General features: G+C 40.0%; 1 protein-coding gene across 2 annotated transcripts in view; it reads left to right on the top strand.

Moving 5' to 3' along the window:
- Positions 1 to 24,800, top strand: part of Crppa (CDP-L-ribitol pyrophosphorylase A) — a 250,550-nt gene extending 225,750 nt beyond the window's left edge. For both annotated transcript variants that reach the window (XM_057782626.1, XM_057782627.1), the window contains exon 10: positions 23,549 to 24,800. In XM_057782626.1, the coding sequence (XP_057638609.1) occupies positions 23,549 to 23,653 (105 nt within the window). In that variant the 3' untranslated portion in view covers positions 23,654 to 24,800. The remainder of the gene's footprint in view (positions 1 to 23,548) is intronic.
- Positions 24,801 to 25,123: the final 323 nt, after the last annotated feature.

Here is a 25,123-nt window from a genome sequence, read left to right as displayed (position 1 = left end):
AGTTATATCCGATATTGTTTTATATTTGCACACATACACAAAACTATGAACCTACCCAGAAGTCAACAGAAAGATTATGACTTTAAGATTTGGTCATTGAGCCGGGCAGTGGTGGTGCACACCTTTAATCCCAGCACTCGGGAGGCAGAGGCAGGCGGATCTCTGGGGGTTCGAGGCCAGCCTGGTCTACAAGAGCTAGTTCTGGGACGGGCACCAAAGCTACAGAGAAACCCTGTCTCAAAAAACAAAACAAAAAACAAAACAAAACAAAACAAAAAACGATTTGGTCATTGATAAAACTGTCTCTGATACCTTTGTTGAATGGTTAAGCTTTATAGATCTGACCCGGGTTAGGAATCTCCCATTTTTCAGTAATTAGTATTACAGTTTTGGAAAAAGCTATTTCCCTTCCTTTGGGATAAGTGTCCAAATAATGGAATTTACCTTATATAATTTGTTATATTTCTGGTACTCTTTCTGTGTGATTTTGAGTTATATAATCTTGTTTTACTGCTGGTGGCTTGTGTTTTATAACCACATTTTATGTTTTTTTTAAAAACCATTAATCTAAAATAGATTGACTTGTCTGTGGAAAATGAAAAACTCTGTAATTTTAATTTTTTGTTTGTTTGTTTGTTTTTTTGTTTTTTAGTTTTTCGAGACAGGGATTCTCTGTAGCTTTGGAGCCTGTCCTGGCACTAGCTCTTGAAGACCAGGCTGGTCTAGAACTCACAGAGATCCGCCTGCCTCTGCCTCCCGAGTGCTGGGATTAAAGGCGTGCACCACCACCGCCCGGCTAATTTCTTTTTTTTACATGCTATAACTTTGATAGATGTTTAAACCCCTATCTTTGTAGAATTATTGGTTGCATTGCTTTGCTTTATAGCATATTAAACTGTCCATCTTTATCTCTATAAACTGAACTTTTCTGCAATACTAAAGAAAAATTATCCTAACACTTGTTGAGGCGTTAAGAACAATGTGACCCAGGAACTACTGCAGTAAGAGGTCTCCACAGTAGAGCGACTGACCTGAGCTTGACACACTCCAAAATGTGCAGTATGGAAAGGCAGTAGATGGAAATGCAGACGAGGAGACTGTGTCATCATAGCAATTCTTCCTGTCTTTGTGAGTTTTATTGTAGCCATCTGTGGTTCCTCTAGATTTTTTTTTCTTTATTCAGGCACTGCTACATGTAATATATAATGGTGCAATTGTGTGTAGAATTACCTAGAACCTGGGTTCATGGCTACAAATCTAGCACCCAAGATGCTGAGGCAGGTGAGTTTTCAGGAGATTGATGTTACCCTCAATAGTGAGTTGCAGGTCAGCCTAGGCTACAGGGTGAGACTATGCTAAATAACATAATAGTAACAGAAACAGAAAACAAACAAAAAACACTAAGGGAGAGGGGAGCTTTTGTTAAGCAACTTTAATAAAAATTCTTACTAGAAGCAGGCCAGGGTGGTCAGCTATCCTCTAGAGGAGGTAGCAGCTAAGAAATGTAATCAGAAGCAGTGGCTAAAGAGGTAGTGAAGGTAGGGATACTGGCTAAACTGGGGGAGGCATGTGCAGGACTTAAAAGAATAGTTTGATCAATGCAAGGCTTCATAACTGTGTAAACACTGGACACTAAGTTACCTTTTCATTTGTGATTTTTGAAAAGTCCCAGGTATCACAATATGTAATTATTTGCCTTTCTTCTTATATACATAGTTTCTATCTTAAACTTGACCCCAGCCTCACTTCTCTTAGCATTATTCTAGCTCACTGATCAGTGTGATTCTTAGGAAATTTGTTGTAATTAAAGTGGCGGGCTACTTCCCACCACCCGGCTAGCTTTACCCGAAATAATTACACGGAAACTGTATTCTTTTAAACACTGCCTGGCCCATTAGTTTTAAGCTCTTATTGGCTAGCTCTTACATATTGATCTAACCCATTTCTAATATTCTGTGTAGCACCACAAGCTGGCTTACCAGGAAAGATCTTAACCTGCGTCTGTCTGGAGTGGGAGAATCATGGCGACTCATTGACTCGGCTTCTTTCTCCCAGCATTCTGTTCTGTTTACTCCACCCACCTAAGGGTTGGCCTATCAAACGGGCCTAGGCAGTTTCTTTATTAATTAACCAATGAAAGCAACAGATAAATACAAGACCCACCTCCATCAGAAATGTCTGCATTTTTCTGCTTCTCAATGTTTCCTTAATGTAGTAAGTGTCTCCACTAAAATTTTATTCTGTCTTTTGGAATATGCAATTACTTTTTATGGGAGTTTTCTTGAGACTATGTAAATATCCCAATTTTCCATCATCTTTGCAGACCAATTTTAACATACACTAAAAATGCTTAATGGAAACATATCTAGTGTTACTTAGCAAATGGTGGGACTCTGTTTCCATTACATTCCAATATTAAATGGAATTCTGTAGTGAGGAAGAACTCGCTTCTATGCCACCTGTTTGCCTACAAAACCCATTCTCCTCTAATTTTCCTCTGCCTTTTGCTTTCTGAGTGGATTGATAGGTGTTTCATTTTTCCAGCCGCCCAGACCCAAATAATCACACAGAAACTATATTAATTACAGCACTGTTTGGCCTATAGCTCAGGCATATTTCTAGCTAGCTCTTACATCTTAAATTAACGTATTTCTATTACTTTATATTTTACCATAAGACTAGTGGTTTGTTATTTTACATCTTGTTTCTTGGGCAGCTACATGGCATTTCCCTGACTCTGCCTTCTATCCTCCTCCATTTCTGCTTGAATTTCCCATGTTGCTATATTCTGCCCTGCCATAGGACAAAGGTAGTAATCAAACATATTCATAGCATACAGAGGGGCATCCCACATGAAATAGTTGTCTGTGGTTTATTTGCTTTTGTTTTTTTTTTTTATTGTGCTCTAAAGTTCAAAGTTTTTATTGTTCAGATTATCCCAGATTCAGTAATTGGGAGTGTTCTCTTGCCTGTCAACACTGTTGACTGCCTCTTCACGACTCTTCAGACTGCTCTCGTTCTTGTTCTCATTCACCATAGAGCCAGCAGCTTCCTGAGGAGATTCAACTCTCTTCTTTAGAGAATGGTGTTTGGAGACCATGACCAGGACAAAAGGGGCTCACTATTCCTGCACTGTCCCTGTCTGCAGCTCCTTTATGTGGAAAGAAACTGGGAATTATGTGCACCCCTGTGCGCGGGAACACATCTACCCATGTCCTCTTCTCTGTGTGTTTTTGTATTAGTGTAAACCTACCTAGTGGATCCTGAAGGACGTCTAACCTGTCTAAACAGAACGGATCCACTCTGACATCTCACCTGTCTATACAGAACAGATTTTCTGACATTTCAGCCTCAAGCAATGCAAGGGCCCTCCCTAGACTTCCTTTCTTATATGTAACTTTTTCTGCAATGTATCTTTTTTTTTTATCATTTCTATCTAGAACACACAGGAGTGTAGCTTCAGGACTGTTAACCCATGCCTCTGGGGAAACAACGTTTAATAACCACAGTACCGGTGTCATAGTTTTGTCCCTCGGGTAGAGTACCGGATCAGAATACTGTTTTCCAAAATCATTATTTTGTTTATGGCTTCCTTCAGTTTGCTCTCTGACTTATTACACACATTGGCTCAGTGCTGTCCTTACAAATCCGTTGCGGAGTCTTTCCACATTCTAATTGTTCTAATTGCCGTGTATGAAAGTACCATGGCATGTTGGCAGTCGGAGTTACATGAATGTGTTCCTCAGATTAAAGCATCGTCTATACTCTTCCACTTTATGGCTAACTTCTAGGGTGGAGGATGATCCATGAATGGAGTTGGTCAAATATTCCCTCTTGTGTGACAGTTTAGGTGATTCCATCCACTCCTCGTCCTGTGGGTTTGCCTTGGTTACCTAAATCAATGCTGCCCTCTTCTGTTACAGTAGCAAAACCCAGCGGCTTTAAATGTGTGGTCTTAGGTGAATGTAGAGGAAGGAGATTGGCATTTTCCAGGTGCTTAGTTCTCATTGTACTTCTAGATCCTGGCTCTTTTGATTCAGCTTCTAATTCCCTGCATCACTCAGCATCAAAAATTTCCTGGCCCTCTGTGTGTGCACTTCTGTCCCAGAGGAAGGTAGCCAGTCAAGACAAGCATGGTTTTGCTCCTTCTCCCACGAGGTGATGCTCTCAGACATGTCACATACCTTAATTTTCACATGTAAGGTTTTTTTTTTTCCTGGCTGTTGACTTTGCATCCATCTTAACCCTTCAGCTTTCTCTTTCCTCTGCCCGTGTATTTTCAGTTTGGCCTCAGTTGCTGCCAAAGCTTATGAGAGGATAGGGACATGCGAGCTTTTTAAAGTTTAGTGTCTGCTCCTTTTCTTTTCCTTTAGCTAAGTCATTTTCAAGTTTGGGATTTCCTGTCATCATATTGTACTCAGAGAAGGGTGAGGTTCATCTGATCTTCTCATGGTTTTTGGAGAAACTACTGATATCATTGCCACCAGCCGTAGCCACCCAGAAGCCTCAATTGTTCCTTGCCCCTTTATTTTCTACAAATTTAGAAGTTTCTCATCCTGTTTCTCGACATGGGGAGATTTATTCTCCATATTTATATGAATGTTTAAAATTAGCATTTTAATTAGCTTGCTTTCAGTTCATCCATTTCATCTAATTCATTTTATTTGACTATTCATCTCCTGCTTTTTTATGTGACATATTTCTTATCTGATATTTCGATTTTTTAAAATTATCTTATAAATTTAGTTGCTACTTTGATTATTTCCTGGAAAATGTTTGGTGCTGTAGATGTATGTATTTATTTTAAAGTTATTTCTTATTTTCCATATCTTCCTGCCTCCTAGACTTTTACTGTGAGATTTGTTCCCTTGCACTTGGGTGACTCTTTAGTGTAAGAAATGTATTTAGCTCATCTGAAAGAGGTCATAATTGGCTGTATTTTTTCCAAAAGTATCATTTGCTCAAATGTGGGTCTCTGTCTCTATCTCCATCCATTGCCAGATGAAGGTTCTATGGTGATATGCAAGATATTCATTAGTATGGCTGTAGGATCGGGCCATTTCAGGCTCTCTCTCCTCAGCTGCCCAAGAACCTAGCTGGGGACATCTCTCTGGACCCCTGGGAACCCCGCTAGAGTCAAGACTCTTGCCAACCCTAAAATGGCTCCCTTATTAAGATATATACTTCCCTGCTCCCATATCCACCCTTCCTTTATCCCAACCATCCCATTCCCCCAAGCTCTCCTCATCTTCCCTTTCCCCCATCCCACCCCACCCCCCAGTTCCCTTTTTTTGCTCAGCAATCTTGTCTACTTCCAATATTCAGGAGGATAACTATATGTTGAGCACTGGACTAAGCTCCCAAGGTCCAAATGAGGAGCAGAAGGAGGGAGAACACGAGCAAGGAAGTCAGGACTGTGAGGGGTGCACCCACCCACTGAGACAGTGGGGCTGATCTATTAGGAGATCACCAAGGCCAGCTGGACTGGGTCTGAAAAAGCATGGGATAAAACCAGACTCTCTGAACATGGCAGACAATGAGGGCTGCTGAGAAGCCAAGGACAGTGGCACTGAGTTTTGATCCTACTGCATGTGCTGGCTTTGTGGGAACCTGGCCTGTTTGGATGCTCACCTTCCTAGACCTGGATGGAGGTGGGAGGACCTTGGACTTCCCACAGGGCAGGGAACCCTGACTGCTCTTAGGACTGGAGAGGGAGGGGGATGGGAATGGGGGGGAGGGAGTGGGGGGTGGGGAGTGGGGGATGGGGAGTGAGGGGTGGGGAGTGGGGGGTGGGGGAGGGAAAAGGGAGGCGTGGAGGAGGTGGAAATTTTTAATAAAAAATGTATCATTTGTAGCTAGTTTGGTAGCTTTAGGAGGAAAGGTGAGTTTTGATTTTTTTATTACTTGGCATAAATTTTTGCCACTGTTGTTGAAGTGAAAAAAAATGTCTGTCAGCATAATTGCTGGTTTTCGTAGATGTTCTGCCCAGCTGATTGCAAGCTCTCTTCATGTTTAGTGTCCCAAATGTTTCTTCAATGCTTATTTGTGGGATTGTTTACTTTTCTTTTATCTACTCCAAGATCCATTGGGATCCATTTATGATTAAATTAATGTGTTTCTGAATATGTAGAATAATTTCAGCAATAAACCTTTATAAATCACTTCCGGTTATATCTACTCTTCCTTTGTACAGGTCTGATTAAATGTATGTTAGATTACTTTATGTATTCTAAGTTCCTTTTTGCCTCTCTTATTTTCTGTTTTGTTGCGTTCTCTTATTTTTTGCATAATTTCCTCAACTCTTTCTATAGTTTTAATAATTTTCTCTTCAGCTCTATTTAATTTGTTGTTTGATTAATTTTAAGTGTTTTTCTTACTTAAGTTCAATAGAGTTTTACCATGTCAATATTGCTCCAAGTCTGCATATTTGAGATGCTTATGTCCATGTGTGAGAGGAATACCTATTTCAGGATTCACTTATCTAAATATATTGTCGAGTTTGAAGTTTTGTTTTCCATCTGAAAGTTCTAATGCAAATTCATTTTGATGCTCAACTGTCCTGTTGTTTTATTTATACCTTGTAATTATGAACACATTTATACGTTGACCTACTGCTCTGACTACATAATCCATATGAGCAAAACAAAAACAAACAGAAAACCGTAATTCACATTTTCATAAACAGATTATGTAGGTTTCTGAAACCTAATCATCAGATGAATGAAAGGATTTCCTTTTTGGTCTCCTCTGAACTTATTCATCACTGACAAGGGTTTTTAGTACGTTTCTTCTGTAGGTTGCTAAGGCTTCACTTAGCTGGTTTGCCTTCCGAGTTCACTAAGACATCTTTGTTAATGCAGCAGCCCTAAGTCTTCAGTAGTAATCTTTCCCTCCATCCTCCTTTTTTCATACCCGCACTGTGGCTTAAGCACACACCGTGCTCTTTCCTGGAAATAGCTGCATTTTTACATCTTCGTGTGAAGGTATCATCTGCTGTGGTTTCTCCTTAGTGCTCTTTTGCTGATTTTATATCTCACCAATTGAGTTCTTTTAGCAGATCCTGAACTTAATTCAATCACATTGTTTTTTTCTGCCTTTGTAATGATTTCATTATCGGTTGTCTTTTCTTCTTGACTTCCCTTACATATCTTGTTCTGTAGCTAAAAAAAAAAAATTACTTTCCTGTCACTATTTTCTTTACTTTCCTTTTTTGCTTTTCTGAGATACAGATGTTTTAAAACCTGTGTTATGTAAGCCAGTTTTCTGTAACGAAATTAGACAGGATATTGCATCTAATCGGTTTTTAATTCAACATGTTTGTTTTCTGACTTGGAGACATTGGATCTCGTTGTGTCTTTGGCTGGCGTGTCTTCATTATGTGCCTGATGATGAAAATATGGATCTATCCACCACGTTTCCTCCTTCCGTTCTGAGCATCATTTCAGCATCATTTCAGCATCATTTCAGTGTGACCTGGCGATGCTTGAAGTTCTTTCCACCTGAGGAATTATTCTGTGTGTTCAATTAATTTTGCATTCTCTCTTGATGGGAAACAGATCAGGAAGCAAGGTGTGTGCCAGCCCTGACCTTGGGAACAGTGGTTTCTGGAGGAAAGGGACGTGGCTGGATTAGTTTTCAGGCTGAGCCTGAAAGAAGAGAGCAGACTAGACTAGAATTCCTTTTGCAGCCTGCAGTACATGCCTTTTTTTTCCTTGAAAGAATATTGCTTTTTTAAGACAATTGTAACATATTTTTAGAGAGAACCTTGTGTTTTTACTTTCCTCCTAATGCACATTTGAGATTCTAGCAATTCTTAACCACAGGGATTTTTAAAATTTTGTTGATTTTTAAAAAAAATAGTAACAAAAATTGCATATAATTGTTCCTGTTAAGAGGGTGTATTATAACTGCACGGCTTCCTCTTAGTTCTTTTGGGAGGATTAGAAAAGAACATTTAAGCTGGTTTGTAAGAACAGTCTATATCAGAATTTCAGCCTCAAAAGAAGTTACTGCTTGGCTGGAGAAGTTACTGAGATGACTCAGCAATTAAGCCGCAGAAATCCCAGGTTTAGCTCCCAACATGGACATAGTGACTCTCCACCTTCAGTCACTACAGTTTCAGGGGGGTCCCTCACCCCCTTCCAGCCTCCCACAGCTTCTGCACACATAGTGCACATAAGAACACACATGCTCGAACACATACAAATAAGTAAAAAGGAAATTTTCGCTGTTACTCTGCTCCCATCTGCAAAGGAAATGCCTTAAAAATCCGTTTCTTTGGTCGTCCATCATTTTAAATGGAATGCGTCATCTGAACACGACTAACCTTTGGCATCCTTGGTCATTTTTTTTTTTAATTGTTTTTTGTGTATGAGTGATTTGCCTTCATGTGGGTATTTGTACCACACGTGTTCTTGGTGCCTGAGCACAGAAATGGAATCATATCCCATGAAACTTGAGTGACATATGGTTGTGATGAAGAAAGCTGTCATAGTTGGGTCTTAGATGTGTGTTAGAAAGACAGCTATTGAGAAGCTATTTTCTGGGGAAGGAGGCAGAGCCACAAAAATGCATTCTGAGTTCTCTTATGACATCATTCACAATATCATTACGTGAAAACGTCAGAAGCTTGCGTCAGGTTGATTGTGGATCCTCTGGAGTGGAATGATAAACGCTGATGGTGTGTTTCAGTGAGACAGAACTAGTCCCTGCAGAGCATGAGAGTAGTGATAGGAAAGCCAAGGGGCTGTCCAAGAGTCCTGCGGGCCCGCGTGCTGTGCTCACACTGAGCTTGGAGCCTGACTGGAGGGAATGTCGTGGTGGAAAATGAATGGCGTGGGCCACTGTTGAATGAGTCGTGTAGGCTCAAGCTGTTCTGCTAGTCAAAGAGTACAATACAGGAGAGACCACTTTTTCAAATTTGTTATGTTATAAAGTTGATACTACAAATGAGTAATGTTATAAGAAGATGAGGCAGAAATGTGTGACACATTTCAGCTTTAGTAGCAATTGCCACAGCAATTAGCTGCTTTCTCTTCAGGACAGAATCTGGTGTTTTCCCTTCCCACGTTTTGCCTCTATTTTAATCAGCTTCTTGTTACCACTTCTTTGTTTCCCCTATTCAGCAAAGTATTGGTGTTACATCCTAAGGCATTGTATTTAATAAACCTAGGTTATCCCATTTTAATAATTATCCCATCCCACAAATACTTGTTGAGCATCGATTGTACTGTAAAGCTATGGTATTAGACAGAAAATATGGTGACTGATTATCTACAACCCCAAATATATTTTCCATAATATTTATTACCTAGACTTTGGAGACTTTGGAGAGAGAGTTTTTCTTTTAGCCCAAAGAAGAAAGTGGAGACTTTCTCGCTGAGTGTGTGTGTGTGTGTGTGTGTTCATCTTCTTTGTCCTGGACAATTAGTTTATGGCATTTTCATCTATTTTGTTTGTTTGTTCGGAATAATCAACAGTAACATTTTCAGTAAGATATCACGTGAATCAAATCAATCAATAATAAAAATATGTCCAGCTTAAAATGATTTTTTACTTTTTTTGTTATCAAAGCTGTCAAGGGGTGATTCCTTTGACCTGCCTTGAACACTTCAGCTTATCTCCACTAGGTGACACTGTGGCACCACTGCACTTCTTTTTCCCATATTTGCAAAATGAATATAAAAACAAAATTAGCATCAAATAATTTTGATTTTATATTAGTGATTATATTCATTAATATAGCAAGATGGCTGAAAGCTTATAAAATCTACTGTTTTAACAACCTTTTTGCTTTGTACTTGGAATGAGTAGATATAGCCAAATATATGTACAGATATGATTTTAACAGTTTTGTTTATGATATTTGAAGTTTTGGGGCACATAGATTAATTTTTGTTATGCATTTGCTAAAGCAAGATTAATAAAGTGAAGGATGTTAGCATCAAAGTGTAAACAACCTGAGTTTCTGAGTGGTTTTGTAGCTCCAGGAAGCTGAGTTCACTGTTGGGTTTGGAATTTGGAATTTGCCTAGACAATACAATGTTTATTTTTCTGGAGGGATGTTAAAATCTCCTGAGACATCTGAAGTCTAAATATATATTCATATATTTTAACTTTATGGTTCTCGGCAAAATTCATTGCATTCCTCAGGAGTGTGTGTATGGAGAATGAATATCTCAAAAATTTCCTTTTGTGTTGTCTGTAAAGATTGGGAGAACAATGACTTCATAGCCTTTCCTGCTATTCTTTGAATCTGAATTCTAAAAGCCTACATGCTTCATTCTTGTAACATAAATGTATACTCGTCTTCAAGTGTTAATGTTTTGGAATCCACTTCTTAATGAGATCCTCTACTTCAAGTACTCTGGAAGCAGTTTCTCCAAAAATGGCCTTTGTTCAGAATCATACAGGACAATGAGTGTGAAAAATGATGCAGACACAAGTCCTATGGTGCCATTCGCTGTTGTGCTTTCTGAACAACTCCCATGGTGCCATTCGCTGATGTGTTTTCTGAATGCTACTTTGCAATTTAGTTTTGGAACAAGGGCTTTTCCTGTTTTAAATGCCAAGTTGGACTTGGGAAGAAGGGAAGAGAGAACTGTTATGAGTTGAGGAGGTATTATTTTGGTGACATTAAAGAATCACATATTTTATAGAAAGCTCACCAGAGGCTTAGAAGTCTCATAAAAATTTCTGCCTCAAGACTTTGCTACTTTGCAGAAGGTGAAAGATATGATGGACATGAAAAAAATCAACAATCTGCCAATCTCACACATAGGATAAGGCCGAAGCAGTGTGTATGCTTCTACGCACAAAGCTTAACTGCTGTGAAATAAAATTAGAATATTACCTTATCTGGTGAAAAGAGAATGGTTCTGTTTTTTTTTTTTTTTGATGATAAGTGCTACAAAGAACAGGGTACAAGTGATATGAAAGAAAATATGTAGAAAATGGGTGAGTCTTAATTAGTAATAAGTAATGCAGATCAATACAGAAGAAGGGGAATGAAGAAGGAATAAATAACACTAAGGAGGTTTGAAAAAGGCATAGCGAATCATATTATTTTATATTTACTTCAAATTGTGGGTAAGTGTGTGGTGGTTTGAATGAGGCTGTCCCTCATAGGCGTATATAGTTTAATACTTGGTCCCTAGTAGGCGAAAATGTGAGTGATTAAGAGGTGTGGCCTTGTTGGAAGAGGTGTCTCACTGGGGTTTTGGGACCTTACACATCAGCATGTCATTTGGTAGTCTTATTTAGGCAGCCATAGTGTTGACGTATCATAGATGTAGCTTTCCTGTCATTTGTAGAAGATACAATCTCACGGCACACTGTCTGTTCTCTGGCTCTTACACTATTTCTCCATGATATCACTAGCCATGGATAGTTAACTGTGTTTCCATTACCAGGTATAATTTCCCTCCTATTCAGAGAGGCCTAAATTTTCAGTTAGACAGCTGGTTGGTGCCAAGACATAAGGGCCACTATTGCACCTTTAGTGGACATTTTTCTGTGCTGGTTGTGGTTGTTTCTAATTTATAGACATCATAGCTGAATTCCTCTCTCTCTCTTGTTAGCTTGCATAACACCTTCCAGTACTTTGAAGGCCAATCCTCAGAGAAGAGATTGGCAGGTCAGCTCCAGCTTGAGTCTTCCAAACCCTTTGTCCAAAGGGCACGTTGCTTAATTGGCTTACAGTTTGAGGGGGTTACAGTTTATGATGGCCGAGCAAATGCATGGCAGTGTCTCTTTATTATCTGCTACTTTCGGCTCAAGAGATGAACTCTTAGCAGTTGGTACCATGCATTTGCTCTGCCCTCATTGACTATGACCCCCGAAACTGAGCCAATTGCACACTTTCTTTCACAAGCTGTCTGGTCATAGTATTTTGTCAAAGCAACAGCAAAGTAATGAAGACAAGAGTGTGTATATACATATATAATTTTTCAATGATGTGTGCCACTTGGTGAGATAATGATTCTCCCAAGAGTCATAGATTATATGACAGGAACCTCAGTACCATGCATGAGAAACTTCCTTTCTCGTTGTTGATTAGGGCAGTCCAAGAGATCCCTCAAACAATATAGGATGTTGCTTTTCTCCTTGGTTACCTCCAAGAAGTTGAGGGTAATTTTTGTTGCTAAAGACAACATGTCCTGGCGCAAACTGTGGAAGGAGACACACAGAGCCCAGTTTGCATTAGCACTTTTGCCAATGTTAACTGGCTAAAGGGAACCTCTCAGATCTAAGAAATACATCTCTCTCCCTAAGAAGTTAGAAGAAAAAGAAATCTATGGTTATATAGTACAAAATCTAGGGCCTGTAACTTCTCAGCTGCCTGGGCCAAATGATGGCATTTGTTTGTATGTGCCTGTGTGAAAAGGGTTAACTTTCTCCAGAGCTGGTTAAAAGGTCAATAGTTTTTTTTTTTTTTTCCTATTATCTCTCAGGGTTAAGACACAGTTAATTTCCTAGACTCAGATCTTGTGTCACTAAACTGAGGAAAGAGTAAGTGCAGAGTGTCAATTGTCTGTTAAGGTTATAGCATGTTAACTGGTGAGCCGGTGTGCACTTTCCCATAGTGGCTGCAGGCAAGTTCAGAACTCCCAGTCCTCCTCATCTGTGCAGACACAGATATGACTCACTTTCCTCCTAATGCCGATCTGTGAAGGTCCCAAATGGGATCTATTTTCAAGACTCTTCTGGCCAAATGTCCTGCCATAAAGATAATTGTGGGGAGCTGGCTTCTAAGTTTATCTCAGGGAATGGTGCAGAGATTTGACTGTGGGAACAAAGGTTTTTTGACTGTGTTAGTAACTTTCTCACGGGGGTCCCACAGTGTGAGAAAAATCACCCAATATACCAGTACATGGAAAAATTTTGCCCAATAATTGATTAGCTCTTGGGATAAGTCCCACTATAGAGGGGAGTGCTATGGCTTCACAAGGGACTCACAGCAGAAACAGCCACTATTCAAAAAGCACTGCTCCCAATGCCTTGCATCTAAGCTTGCCTTCATGAGAATGCATATTTCTGGTGGGTTGACCTGATTTGTCAGCCAAAGTCTCATTGCATAATCCTTCAGACCACAGCAATTATCCAAAAATAAGTGATCAGCCCTGAAATCACATACATGCAAGTAACAGGAAACAGCAGGTTGTATTTATGTATTTATGCACATACATATGCAAAATGCATATAAATACATATGTGTGTATCAATAATAATTAAAGAGACCATGAATTTGAGAGGGAGTAAAGGGAGCTATGTGAGAGGTTGGACAGAAGTAAGAAATAATTTATATTGTAAATTTTTAAAACTTCAAAGATAAACTATAATTTGGATGAGAAAAAGACAGTGGTGATCAGAACTTTTGCCTGCGTGTTCATGAGCACAACCTTTATACAAGCATGGTATATTTCAACTCAGCCTTGAAACTGTAGGTGGTGGAAAAGTAAATGAACAAAGTTTCCTAGGTAAAACTCATGGTAGATTCTGATGCTCAGAATTGTAGTTTAAGGATATAGAACATCAAAACTAGTATTTCATGTGGTTCCTTTGTTATTATTCCTAACACTTTCAAAATCTGACAGTGAAGCTCTCAGTATGTCATTGAGCAATTGTTTTGCACTGAGTCAAGCTAAGCACAAACTTGATTATTTTAGCTTGACTGCCACAATACATTGCTTAATATTCTATTGACTTAAGTCAATAGAAAGCTCAAGCTTGCTAAATTATTAATGTTCTTTTGGCAGTCTCTTAAAGAAGGCTGGATTTTCCTAACAAAACATTTTCTTTGTAAATTGGAGATATGTGTAGACATTAATGTTGTCTGACAATTTAGAGAAAATTCTAGATTATTGATTTTACGTGATGCAAATTCAATTTAAATGTAAACCCCCTTGCAAATAAATGTAATTTGTGTTGCTTATGAGAAACCTAAAATAAGTTTGTGATTAAATCTTTTTAAATACAGCAAAGCACAAAGAATAAAGACCTGCCATAAATCTCTTGGATTGTCTTGGTTCTCTTGAGAAAGAGAACTTACAGATTATAATATATAAAGGGGATTTTTTTTTAATATTTATTTATTTATTATGTATACAATATTCTGTCTGTGTGTATATGCCTGCTGGCCAGAAGAGGGCACCAGACCCCATTACAGATGGTTGTGAGCCACCATGTGGTTGCTGGGAATTGAACTCAGGACCTTTGGTAGAGCAGGCAATGCTCTTAACCTCTGAGCCATCTCTCCAGCCCCTATAAAGGGGATTTTTTAATAGTGGCTCACAGACGCCAGCTAATCCAACAGTGGCTGTCTACCAAAGGAAAGCTTGAGAATCCCGTAGTTGTCCAGTCCCCAGCTGAGGTTGGATGTATCAGCTACTCTTCAGTATGTGCTGGAATCCCAAATAAGTTTACTCTAATGCCAGGAGAGAAAGCACTTCCTTTTTTCGTGGCCTTTATATAAACTGTCAGCAGAAAGTGTGACCCAGATTAAAGGTATATCTTTCCACCTCAAAGATCTGGATTAGAAGTGGGACTTCCAATTTCAAATGATCTAATTCAGAAGCAAAATCACTCACAGATGTACCCAGTCATTCGACTCTTGGTTAATTCCAGATGTAGTCAAGTTGACACATCTCAGATGTGTCATACTCACATGGCTCTATTTAGCAACTAATATTCTTTCCTCCCGTGAAAACACTGGAGTCCACTTGCTTCCCTTTTCTGCTGCGTTTTTACCTTTGCCATGCTATAGGTATAGCCGAAGATAGAAAAGAGTAAATGCTGAATTGGCAAATACATGTTAAGTTTTTATTGTTTTGCAAGAGAATAAAGTTTTTTTTTTGTTTTTTTTTTTTATTATTATATATTTTTTTTTATTCTTTTTTAATTAAAATTTCCAACTGCTCCCCGTTTCCCATTTCCCTCCCCTCCTCCCACACATTGCCCCCTCCCCCCTCTCCCCTCCCCTATCCCCACTCCTCTTCTCCTCCCCCCAGTCCATTCCCCCTCCCTCTCGCTACTGAAGAGCAGTCCAAATTCCCTGCCCTACAGGAAGACCAAGGTCCTCCCACTTCCATCCAGGCCCAGGAAGGTGAGCATCAAAACAGGCTAAGCTCCCACAAAGCCAGTTCATGTATTAGGATCGAAACCTAGTGCCATTGTCCTTGGCTTCTCATCAGCCTTCATTGTCCGCCATGTTCAGAGAGTCCAGTTTCAACCCATGCTTATTCAGTCCCAGTCCAGCTGGCCTTGGAGAGCTCCCAATAGATCAGTTCCACTGTCACTGTGGGTGGGTGCACGCCTCGTGGTCCTGATTTCCTTGCTCATGTTCTCCCTCCTTCTGCTCTTCATTTGGACCTTAAGAGCTCAGACGGTTGATCCAAATTGGGTCTCTGTCTCTCTCTCGATCCATCGCCAGATGAAAGTTCCTGTGCCATTCTCCTTGGCCTCTCGTCAGCTCTCATTGTCCGCCACATTCCGAGAGTCCGGTTTTATCCCATGTTTTTTTCAGTAGCAGTCCAGCTGACCTTGGTGAGCTCCCAATAGATCGGCCCCACTGTCTCAGTGGTTGGGTGCACCCCTCATGGTCCTGACTTCCTTGTTCATGTTCTCTCTCCTTCTGCTCCTCATTATAACCTTGGGAGCTCAGTCCGGTGCTCCAGTGTGGGTCTCTGGCTCTATCTCCATCCATCGCTAGATGAAGGTTCTATGGCGATATGCAAGATATTCATCAGTAAGATTATAGGATAGGTTCATTTCAGGTTCCCTATCCTCAGGTGCCCCAATGAACTAACTGGGGACATTGCCCTGGGCATCTGGTAGTCATTCCAAGTTCAAGTCTCTTGTCACCCCTTAGGTGGCTCCCTTACCTAAGGTATGAGTTTCCCTGCTCCCCTATCCAACCTTTCTTTATCCCCATTCACCCCGATTCCCCCAGTTCCCCTCATCCTCTCCTTCACCCTTTTCTCTCCCCATCACCCCTCATCCCCATCCCACCCCACCCCCAAGATTCCAATTTTTTGCCCATCAGTCATGACTATTTCCCATAGGTGGGAGGATATCTATATGTTTTCCCTTGGGTTTACCCTCTTGTTTAGCTTCTTTAGGATCACAAATTATAGACTCAGTGGCCCCTATCCATGGCTAGAAACCAATTATGAGTGAGTACATCCCATGTTCTTCTTTTTGGGTCTGGGTTACCTCACTAAGGATCGTATTTTCTATTTCCATCCATTTGCATGCAAAATTCGAGAAGTCATTGTTTTTTACCGCAGAGTAGTACTCTAATGTGTATATATTCCACACTTTCTTCATCCATTCTTCCATTGAAGGGCATCTAGGTTGCTTCCAGGTTCTGGCTATTACAAATAATGCTGCTATGAACATAGTTGGACAAATGCTTTTGTCATATGATAGGGCATCTCTTGGGTATATTCCCAAGAGTGGTATTGCTGGGTCCAGGGGTAGGTTGATCCCAATTTTTCTGAGAAACCGCCACACTGATTTCCAAAGTGGTTGCACAAGTTTGCAGTCCCACCAGCAATGGATGAGGGTACCCCTTTCTCCACAACCTCTCCAGCAAAGGCTATCCTTGGTGTTTTTGATTTTAGCCATTCTGACAGGTGTAAGATGATATCTCAAAGTTGTTTTGATTTGCATTTCTCTGATCGCTAAGGAGGTTGAGCATGACCTTAAGTATCTTTTGGCCATTTTAACTTCTTCTGTTGAGAATTCTCTGTTCAGTTCAGTGCCCCATTTTTTAATTGGGTTAATTATCCTTTTAAAGTCTAGTTTCTTGAGTTCTTTATATATTTTGGAGATCAGACCTTTGTCTGTTGCGGGGTTGGTGAAGATCTTCTCCCAGTCAGTAGGCTGCCTTTTTGTCTTAATGACAGTGTCCTTTGCTTTACAGAAGCTTCTCAGTTTCAGGAGGTCCCATTTATTCAATGTTGTCCTTAATGTCTGTGCTGCTGGGGTTATACATAGGAAGCGATCTCCAGTGCCCATATGTTGTAGGGTACTTCCCATTTTCTCTTCTATCAGGTTCAGTGTGTTCAGATTGATATTGAGGTCTTTGATCCATTTGGACTTGAGTTTTGTGCATGGTGATAGATATGGGTCTATTTTCATTCTTCTACAGGTTGACATCCAATTGTGCCAGCACCATTTGTTGAAGATGCTTTCTTTCTTCCATTGTATACTTTTAGCTCCTTTATCAAAAATCAGTTGTTCATAGGTTTGTGGGTTAAAATCCGGGTCTTCTATACGATTCCATTGGTCGACTTCTCTGTTTTTATGCCAGTACCACGCTGTTTTCATTACTGTAGCTCTGTAATAGAGTTTGAAGTCAGGGATGGTAATGCCTCCAGAAGTTCCTTTATTGTATAAGATTGTTTTGGCTATCCTGGGTTTTTTGTTTCTCCATATAAAGTTGATTATTGTCCTTTCAAGATCTGTGAAGAATTTTGATGGGATTTTAATGGGGATTGCATTGAATCTATAAATTGCCCTTGGTAGAATTGCCATTTTTACTATGTTGATTCTCCCAATCCAAGAGCAAGGGAGATCCTTCCATTTTCTGGTATCCTCTTCAATTTCTTTCTTCAATGCCTTAAAGTTTTTGTCAAATAGATCTTTCACTTCCTTGGTTAGAGTTACCCCAAGATATTTTATGCTGTTTGTGGCTATCGTGAAAGGTGATGATTCTCTTATTTCTCTCTCTGCTTCCAGATCCTTTGTGTATAAGAGGGCGACTGATTTTTTGGAGTTGATCTTGTATCCTGCCACATTACTAAAGGCGTTTATCAGCTGTAGGAGTTCTTTGGAGGAGTTTTTGGGGTCGCTCATGTACACTATCATATCATCTGCAAATAATGCAAGTTTAACTTCTTCCTTTCCAATTTGAATCCCCTTTATCCCCTTATGTTGTCTTATTGCTATTGCTAAAACTTCGAGAACTATATTGAAGAGGTATGGAGAGAGTGGACAGCCTTGGCGTGTTCCTGATTTTAGTGGGATGGCTTTAAGTTTCTCTCCATTTAATTTGATATTAGCTGTCGGCTTGCTGTATATAGCTTTAATTATATTTAGGTATGACCCTTGTATCCCTAATCTCTCCAAGACTTTTATCATAAAGGGATGTTGAATTTTGTCAAATGCTTTTTCAGCATCTAATGAAACGATCATATGGTTTTTTTCTTTCAGTTTATTTATATGATGGATTACATTGATAGATTTGCGTATGTTAAACCAGCCCTGCATCTCTGGTATGAAGCCTACTTGATCATAATGGATAATTTTTCTAATGTGTTCTTGGATTCGGTTCGCCAGAATTTTGTTGAGGATTTTTGCGTTGATGTTCATGAGTGAGATTGGCCTGTAATTCTCTTTCTTGGTTGTGTCTTTGTGTGGTTTTGGTATCAGAGTTACTGTAGCTTCATAAAAGGAATTTGGCAATGACTCTTCTGTTTCTATATTGTGAAATACATTAAGGAGAATAGGTATTAGGTCTTCTTGGAAGTTCTGGTAGAATTCTGCATTGAAACCATCTGGTCCTGGACTTTTTTTGGAAGGGAGGTTTTTGATAACAGCTTCTAATTCTTCACGACTAACCGGTCTATTTAGGTTGTTCACCTGGTCCTGGTTTAACTTTGGTAAATGGTATTTATCTAAAAAAGCGTCCATTTCTTTTACATTTTCCAGTTTTGTGGCATACAGGCCTTTGTAGTAAGATCTAATGATTCTCTGAATTTCCTCTGTGTCTGTGGTTATGTCTCCCTTTTCATTTCTGATCTTATTAATTTGCAAATTCTCTCTCTGCCGTTTGATTAGTTTGGATAGGGGTTTATCAATCTTGTTGATTTTCTCCAGGAACCAGCTTTTTGATTCATTGATTCTTTCAATTGTTTTCTGTGTCTCTATTTTGTTGATTTCAGCCCTCAGTTTGATTATTTCCAGTCTTCTACCCCTTCTAGGTGAGTCTGCTTCTTTTTTTTCTAGAGCTTTCAGGTGGGCTGTTAAGTCTCCAATGTGTGCTTTCTCTGTTTTCTTTAAGTGGGCAGTTAGTGCTATGAACTTTCCTCTCAGAACTGCTTTCATAGTGTCCCATAGGTTTGAGTATGTTGTTTCTTTATTTTCATTGTCTTCAAGGAAGAGTTTAATTTCTTTCTTTATTTCTTCCTTAATCCAGGAATGGTTCAGTAGTTGACTATTCAGTTTCCATGAGTTTGTAGGCTTTCTGGGGGTAGCATTGTTGCAGAATTCTAGCTTTAATCCATGGTGATCTGATAAGATACAGGTGGTTATTAATATTTTTTTGTAACTGTGGATGTTTGCTTTGTTACCGAGTATGTGGTCGATTTTTGAGAAGGTTCCATGAGCTGCAGAGAAGAAGGTATATTCTTTCCTATTTGGGTGGAATATTCTATAGATGTCTGTTAAGTCCATTTGATTCATTACCTCCATTAATTCTCTTATTTCTCTGTTAGGTTTCTGTCTACTTGACCTGTCCATTGGTGAGAGAGGAGTATTAAAGTCTCCTACTATTAATGTGTGCGGTTTGATGGCTGCCTTGAGTTTTAACAATGTTTCTTTTACGTACGTGGGTGCTTTTATATTAGGGGCATAGATATTCAGGATTGAGACTTCATCCTGATGAATTGTTCCTGTTATGAGTAGAAAATGTCCCTCTCCATCTCTCCTGATTGATTTAAGTTTGAAGTCAACTTTGTTAGAAATTAGTATGGCCACCCCTGCTTGTTTCTTAGGTCCATTTACTTGATAAGCCTTATCCCAACCCTTTATTCTGAGTAGGTGCCTGTCTTTGTGGTTGAGGTGTGTTTCTTGTAAACAGCAGATTGTTGGATCCTGTTTTCGTATCCAATCTCTTAGTCTGTGCCTTTTTATAGGAGAGTTGAGTCCATTGACATTAAGTGATATTAATGACCAGTGGTTGTTAACTCCGGTCATTTTTTAAGTTGGAAATTTTGTGTGTTCCCCTTCTTTGTGTTGCGCTGGTGAAGGGTCTCTAGTTGTCTGAGATATTGTGGTCATTGTTGGACTCCTTGGTTAGTGATTTTCCTTCTATTACTTTCTGTAAGGCCGGATTTGTGGCTACGTATTGTTTAAATTTGTTTTTATCCTGGAAAATTTTGTTTTCTCCATTTATAGTGAACGAAAGCTTGGCTGGGTATAGTAGTCTGGGCTTGCATCCATGGTCTCTTAGTTTCTGCAGTACATCTATCCAGGACCTTCTGGCTTTCATGGTTTCCATAGAGAAGTCAGGTGTAAGTCTGATAGGTTTACCTTTATAAGTAACTTGGCCTTTTTCCTTTGCTGCTCTTAGTATTCTTTCTTTATTCTGTATGCTTTGTGTTTTGATTATTATATGGCGAGAGGATGTTTTTTTTTGATCCAGCCTATTCGGTGTTCTGTATGCTTCTTGAATCTTCATAGGTATATCTTTCTTTAGGTTGGGAAAGTTTTCTTCTATAATTTTATTAAATATATTTTCTGGACCGTTGAGCTGCGCTTCTTCTCCTTCTTCTATTCCTATTATTCTTAGGTTTGGTCTTTTTATTGTGTCCCATATTTCCTGAATGTTTTGTGATGAGAATTTGTTGGCCTTGCTGTTTTCTTTGATCAGCGTGTTTATTTTCTCTATGGTATCTTCAGAATCTGAGATTCTTTCTTCTATCTCTTGTATTCTGTTGGTTATGCTTGCTTCTGTAGTCTCTATTCGTTTACCTAGATTTTCCCTGTCCAGCTGACCTTCTGTTTGTGTTTTCTTCTTTGCCTCCATTTCAGTTTTTAAGTCTTGAACTGTTTCCATTATCTGTTTGATTGTTTTTCCTTGGTTTCCTAGGGTATCATTCACTGATTTACTCAATTCTTCAAACTTTCTGTTATACTTCTCATCCATTTCTATAAGGGCATTTTTTACATGTTGTTTAAGGGCGTCAATCACTTTCATAAAGTCAATTTTATCTACTTCTTCATGATTAAGGTGTTCATGTCCACCTGTTGGGAGGTCGCTGGGTTCTGGTGGTTTCATATAGTTTTTCAGATTGTTAGGTGAATTCTTGCATTGGCGCCTGCCCATCTCTTTCTCCGAATGCTCCCCTCTGGATCTTCTTTTACCGGATCAGGTCTCCTTGCCTACTGATGTACCTTCCCAGTGATGGCTCTCTGCAGTGCTAGTCTCCTGGTGTTATAGTGATGTCTCTCCTTGCTTGTTGCAGGCAGGCCAGTGAGACAAAGGAGGTCTCGCCTGCCTACTTGCCCTGAGGATTTGCCCCCAGCACCAGACAGACTGAGCTGGATGGTGTTATGTGCCCAAAGAGGAAAGGGGACAGAAGGAAGAAGGGTTCTGGATGCAAGCTGGGTGGGACAAGAAGAGAGAGGCAGTATGGGGGGGTAGAGCCCCTGCAGGGAGCCCGGGGAGTATAGGGAGGGGATGAGGAACTTCAGAGTTCCCTGTCCAGGGCTGCTTCCGCCGCCACTGGTCACAAACTCACCGCCCTGCTGTCTCTCCTGGTGCCGAGATCAGATCTCCGTGCAGGTTGGGTAGTTCGTAAACAAAGCGCCTACCTTGGTTGGTGCAGGCGGGCCAGTGAGACAAAGGAGGTCTCGCCTGCCTACTTGCCCTGAGGATTTGCCCCCAGCGCCAGACAGACTGAGCTGGATGGTGTTATGTGCCCAAAGAGGAAAGGGGACAGAAGGAAGAAGGGTTCTGGATGCAAGCTGGGTGGGACAAGAAGAGAGAGGCAGTATGGGGGGGTAGAGCCTCTGCAGGGAGCCCGGGGAGTATAGGGAGGGGGATGAGGAACTTCAGAGTTCCCTGTCCAGGGCTGCTTCCGCCGCCACTGGTCACAAACTCACCGCCCTGCTGTCTCTCCTGGTGCCGAGATCAGATCTCCGTGCAGGTTGGGTAGTTCGTAAACAAAGCGCCTACCTTGGTTGGTGCAGGCGGGCCAGTGAGACAAAGGAGGTCTCGCCTGCCTACTTGCCCTGAGGGTTTGCCCCCAGCGCCAGACAGACTGAGCTGGATGGTGTTATGTGCCCAAAGAGGAAAGGGGACAGAAGGAAGAAGGGTTCTGGATGCAAGCTGGGTGGGACAAGAAGAGAGAGGCAGTATGGGGGGGTAGAGCCCCTGCAGGGAGCCCGGGGAGTATAGGGAGGGGATGAGGAACTTCAGAGTTCCCTGTCCAGGGCTGCTTCCGCCGCCACTGGTCACAAACTCACCGCCCTGCTGTCTCTCCTGGTCGAGAATAAAGTTTTAAGTAAAAAACAAAACATTCTTAGAGTGCTGTACCGGTGAACAGGGCAGCGGACCAAATGGGAGCCCTGCAGTGATTGCGACTGGACTGGAGTGCATGCTGTTAGAGACCATAGAGCATTCGTAGCCCTGAGTACAAATCATTTATTCCAGTCCACCAGCTGTGTTATAACAGCTGATGCAAACACTGGTGTGCAGCATTGAACATTTCTTTAACTCTTAAGCATGTGTACAGGTGTTTATCTCTGTGGGGATGTGTGTGTGCAGGCAGTGCCCATGGAGGTCAGAAGAGTACAGCAGACTCCTGCCGTTGGAGTTACAGGAGACTGCTGTGGGTCCTGAGAAGGGGACTCTTGTGAAAGAGCAGTGTGCTCTCTGAACTTCTGGGCCGTCTCTGTAGCCCTAGAATTAGTGTTCTTGCATTTATAGAGAGAACTGCTGATGAGTTCAACTGGGGTTGTTTTTCCTTTACTTTTTAGTATGGGAATTAGACTGTATTCGCCGCCTTATGACCGGGCTTATAGCACTGGTACATGTCTGTCAGACCAGTCTTCATGCTTGATTATCAAAAACCATTCTTATCCACTCCAGACATTTAGCTCATTTCTCTCATCCTGCGCTTTCACCTTTCCAAGCCAACATCTCAGAACTGGGTGCTGTTGCTGTACTCTGGGCCCTCCTGCTTGTGTGCCCCATGACCACAATATGATAGTTACATTTGGCCACACTACATAGAGCTGACAGTTTTGGGATAGAGAGGACTTATTTTACTCTTTTCTCTTTCCTGAATTAGATGTTCCCAGATGACTTCTCTTCTAGGGATGCTATTTTGTGGTTTCCTAAATGGTTCATAAGTGTTTTCTTGTGGTCAGAGGGAGGGAGTATAAATAGATAAAGAAAATATAATGATAATAATGCTACATGATATTAAAATATAGCATTACCATTTTTTTCTGTGTGTTTCACCTGATATACTGCTCTTATTTATCTTTAGGGTCACTAACACTGGCTTCTCCTCTGCCAACACAGCTTCAATCTTATTCCAACCCAGCTTAATCAATTCTTAATTTCAGCATTGTATTTTGTCCCTGTAAAACATGTCTTGGTATAAAGGGTATTTTGCAAATTTCCATTTTCTGTTTTTATCAGCATTTTGGTCTAATCCTCTTTTTAAAAATGTGATAATCATAGTTATTTTCGAAATTCTTGTGTTCTGCTTTTAATTTGTATATTATTGTTTGTCTTTTTTTTTTTTTCTAGGATGAGCAGAAACTACAAGAGAGTTTCCAACAAGGTGCCTCCATCATAGCTGCCTTAGTTAAAGAAAGAAGTTCTGCCCTCGCTGGTCAGCTCCTGCTGGCTTAAAGAGCACAGACGACAGTCATACAAGCTTCCAAAAAGACGTCCCTAGACTCTCTTGTGCCTGCTTCCCACCTCATTTCTCTTCCTTGTACCTGGAAGAGAATTTCACTTGTTTTCTTTATCTTGTCACTACATAGAGCTGACAGTTCCGGAATAGAGAGGACTTATTTTACTCTTTTCTCTTTCCTGAATTAGATGTTCCCAGATGACAGGATGTGATGCTTAGGTTGTAAAAATGGGTTAGTGCTCATGTCCATGGAATTATGTGTGCCAAATATAAATGGCTTCTACCATAAAATAAATGAAAAATACTGCCTTTATGTGAAGGACCTGTTTACTACTACAAAGAAGTTCAATTGAAATGGTAAGGTACGCTTCCCTCACGGGATGAGGATTTACACAGCTTAGCTATTATCTTAGAGCTATGTTAATTAGCAGACTGGTCACATTATAATGGAGATCATGAATAAGCTTCAGAAATATTCTTAATTATAAAATTGCCCCCACAATATGTGATAATATACCTTTTTACCTTGTTTTAGAATTCATCACACCTTATAAAAAAAGAAGGGAGCTGGGAAATTGGCTCAGTGAGAACACCTGCCTAATGTGTTATAGCAACATCACAAAAGAAAAAGTAAAGACTTGGAAATATTGGGTATAAACAAGAAACAGAATGTCTCGTTTTCCTCACCTTTCTTACCTATTGCACTCAATCTGTAAAGAGCCTGGAATTGTTTTTCACTCTCCTATCATTTTTTTGATCCTGTGTTTTTTATCTGGCTTATGAGATGATATTTGATGTTAGAGACTCAACTTTCTCTAGGTTAGTTTTAGGAAAGTCTGAAGAACTTCATGAAGGTTGAGTTGCTTGTGCCCATCCCTGGCTGTGGTCTTCTGGAAGGCAGAGCAGCCTGAGCTGTGGAGTTTATTATACTTTATGCAAGAAGTGTGGCCTTGCAAAATCAATGTTTTATTCTTCCAGTTTTTACTGATCATGCATATTAACTCTTGATATTTTCCTTTGAGTTTAAAATTTTTATATGTATAAGTCATTAAAATGCCATTTTATTCTATATATAAATTAATTTTATTTATATATATTAGGTCAGAATATTCTGGGACTTACACTGCATGAAGGAATTATAAGATGAGCTGCATGAAATGTGTTTGTTCATGATTGTCAATAAAAATATCTACTTTCTGAAGTGTCTCCAATAACATCTTAAATGAATTCCTCTATAGAAATACATACATATATATATATATATATATATAAAATGAATTCTTCTGTATTATTTGAGTTTCAATATAGCATCGGAGTTAATGTGTTACATTTGAATGGTAGATGAGATCTCAAATATTAATATTGTATCAGAGTTTATGTTTTACATTTAAATAATAGGGAGTAGAAAATAATGGGTATGGATTAGATATTGCAGATCCTCTTCCAAAATGAAATGGGCTTATTGA

The sequence above is a fragment of the Chionomys nivalis genome, chromosome 10, assembly GCF_950005125.1.
Source record: "Chionomys nivalis chromosome 10, mChiNiv1.1, whole genome shotgun sequence".
In the NCBI taxonomy this organism is placed as follows: Eukaryota; Metazoa; Chordata; class Mammalia; order Rodentia; family Cricetidae; genus Chionomys; species Chionomys nivalis.
Note: the sequence above shows the minus strand (reverse complement) of the source record. Positions and strands in the feature narration are given on the sequence as shown.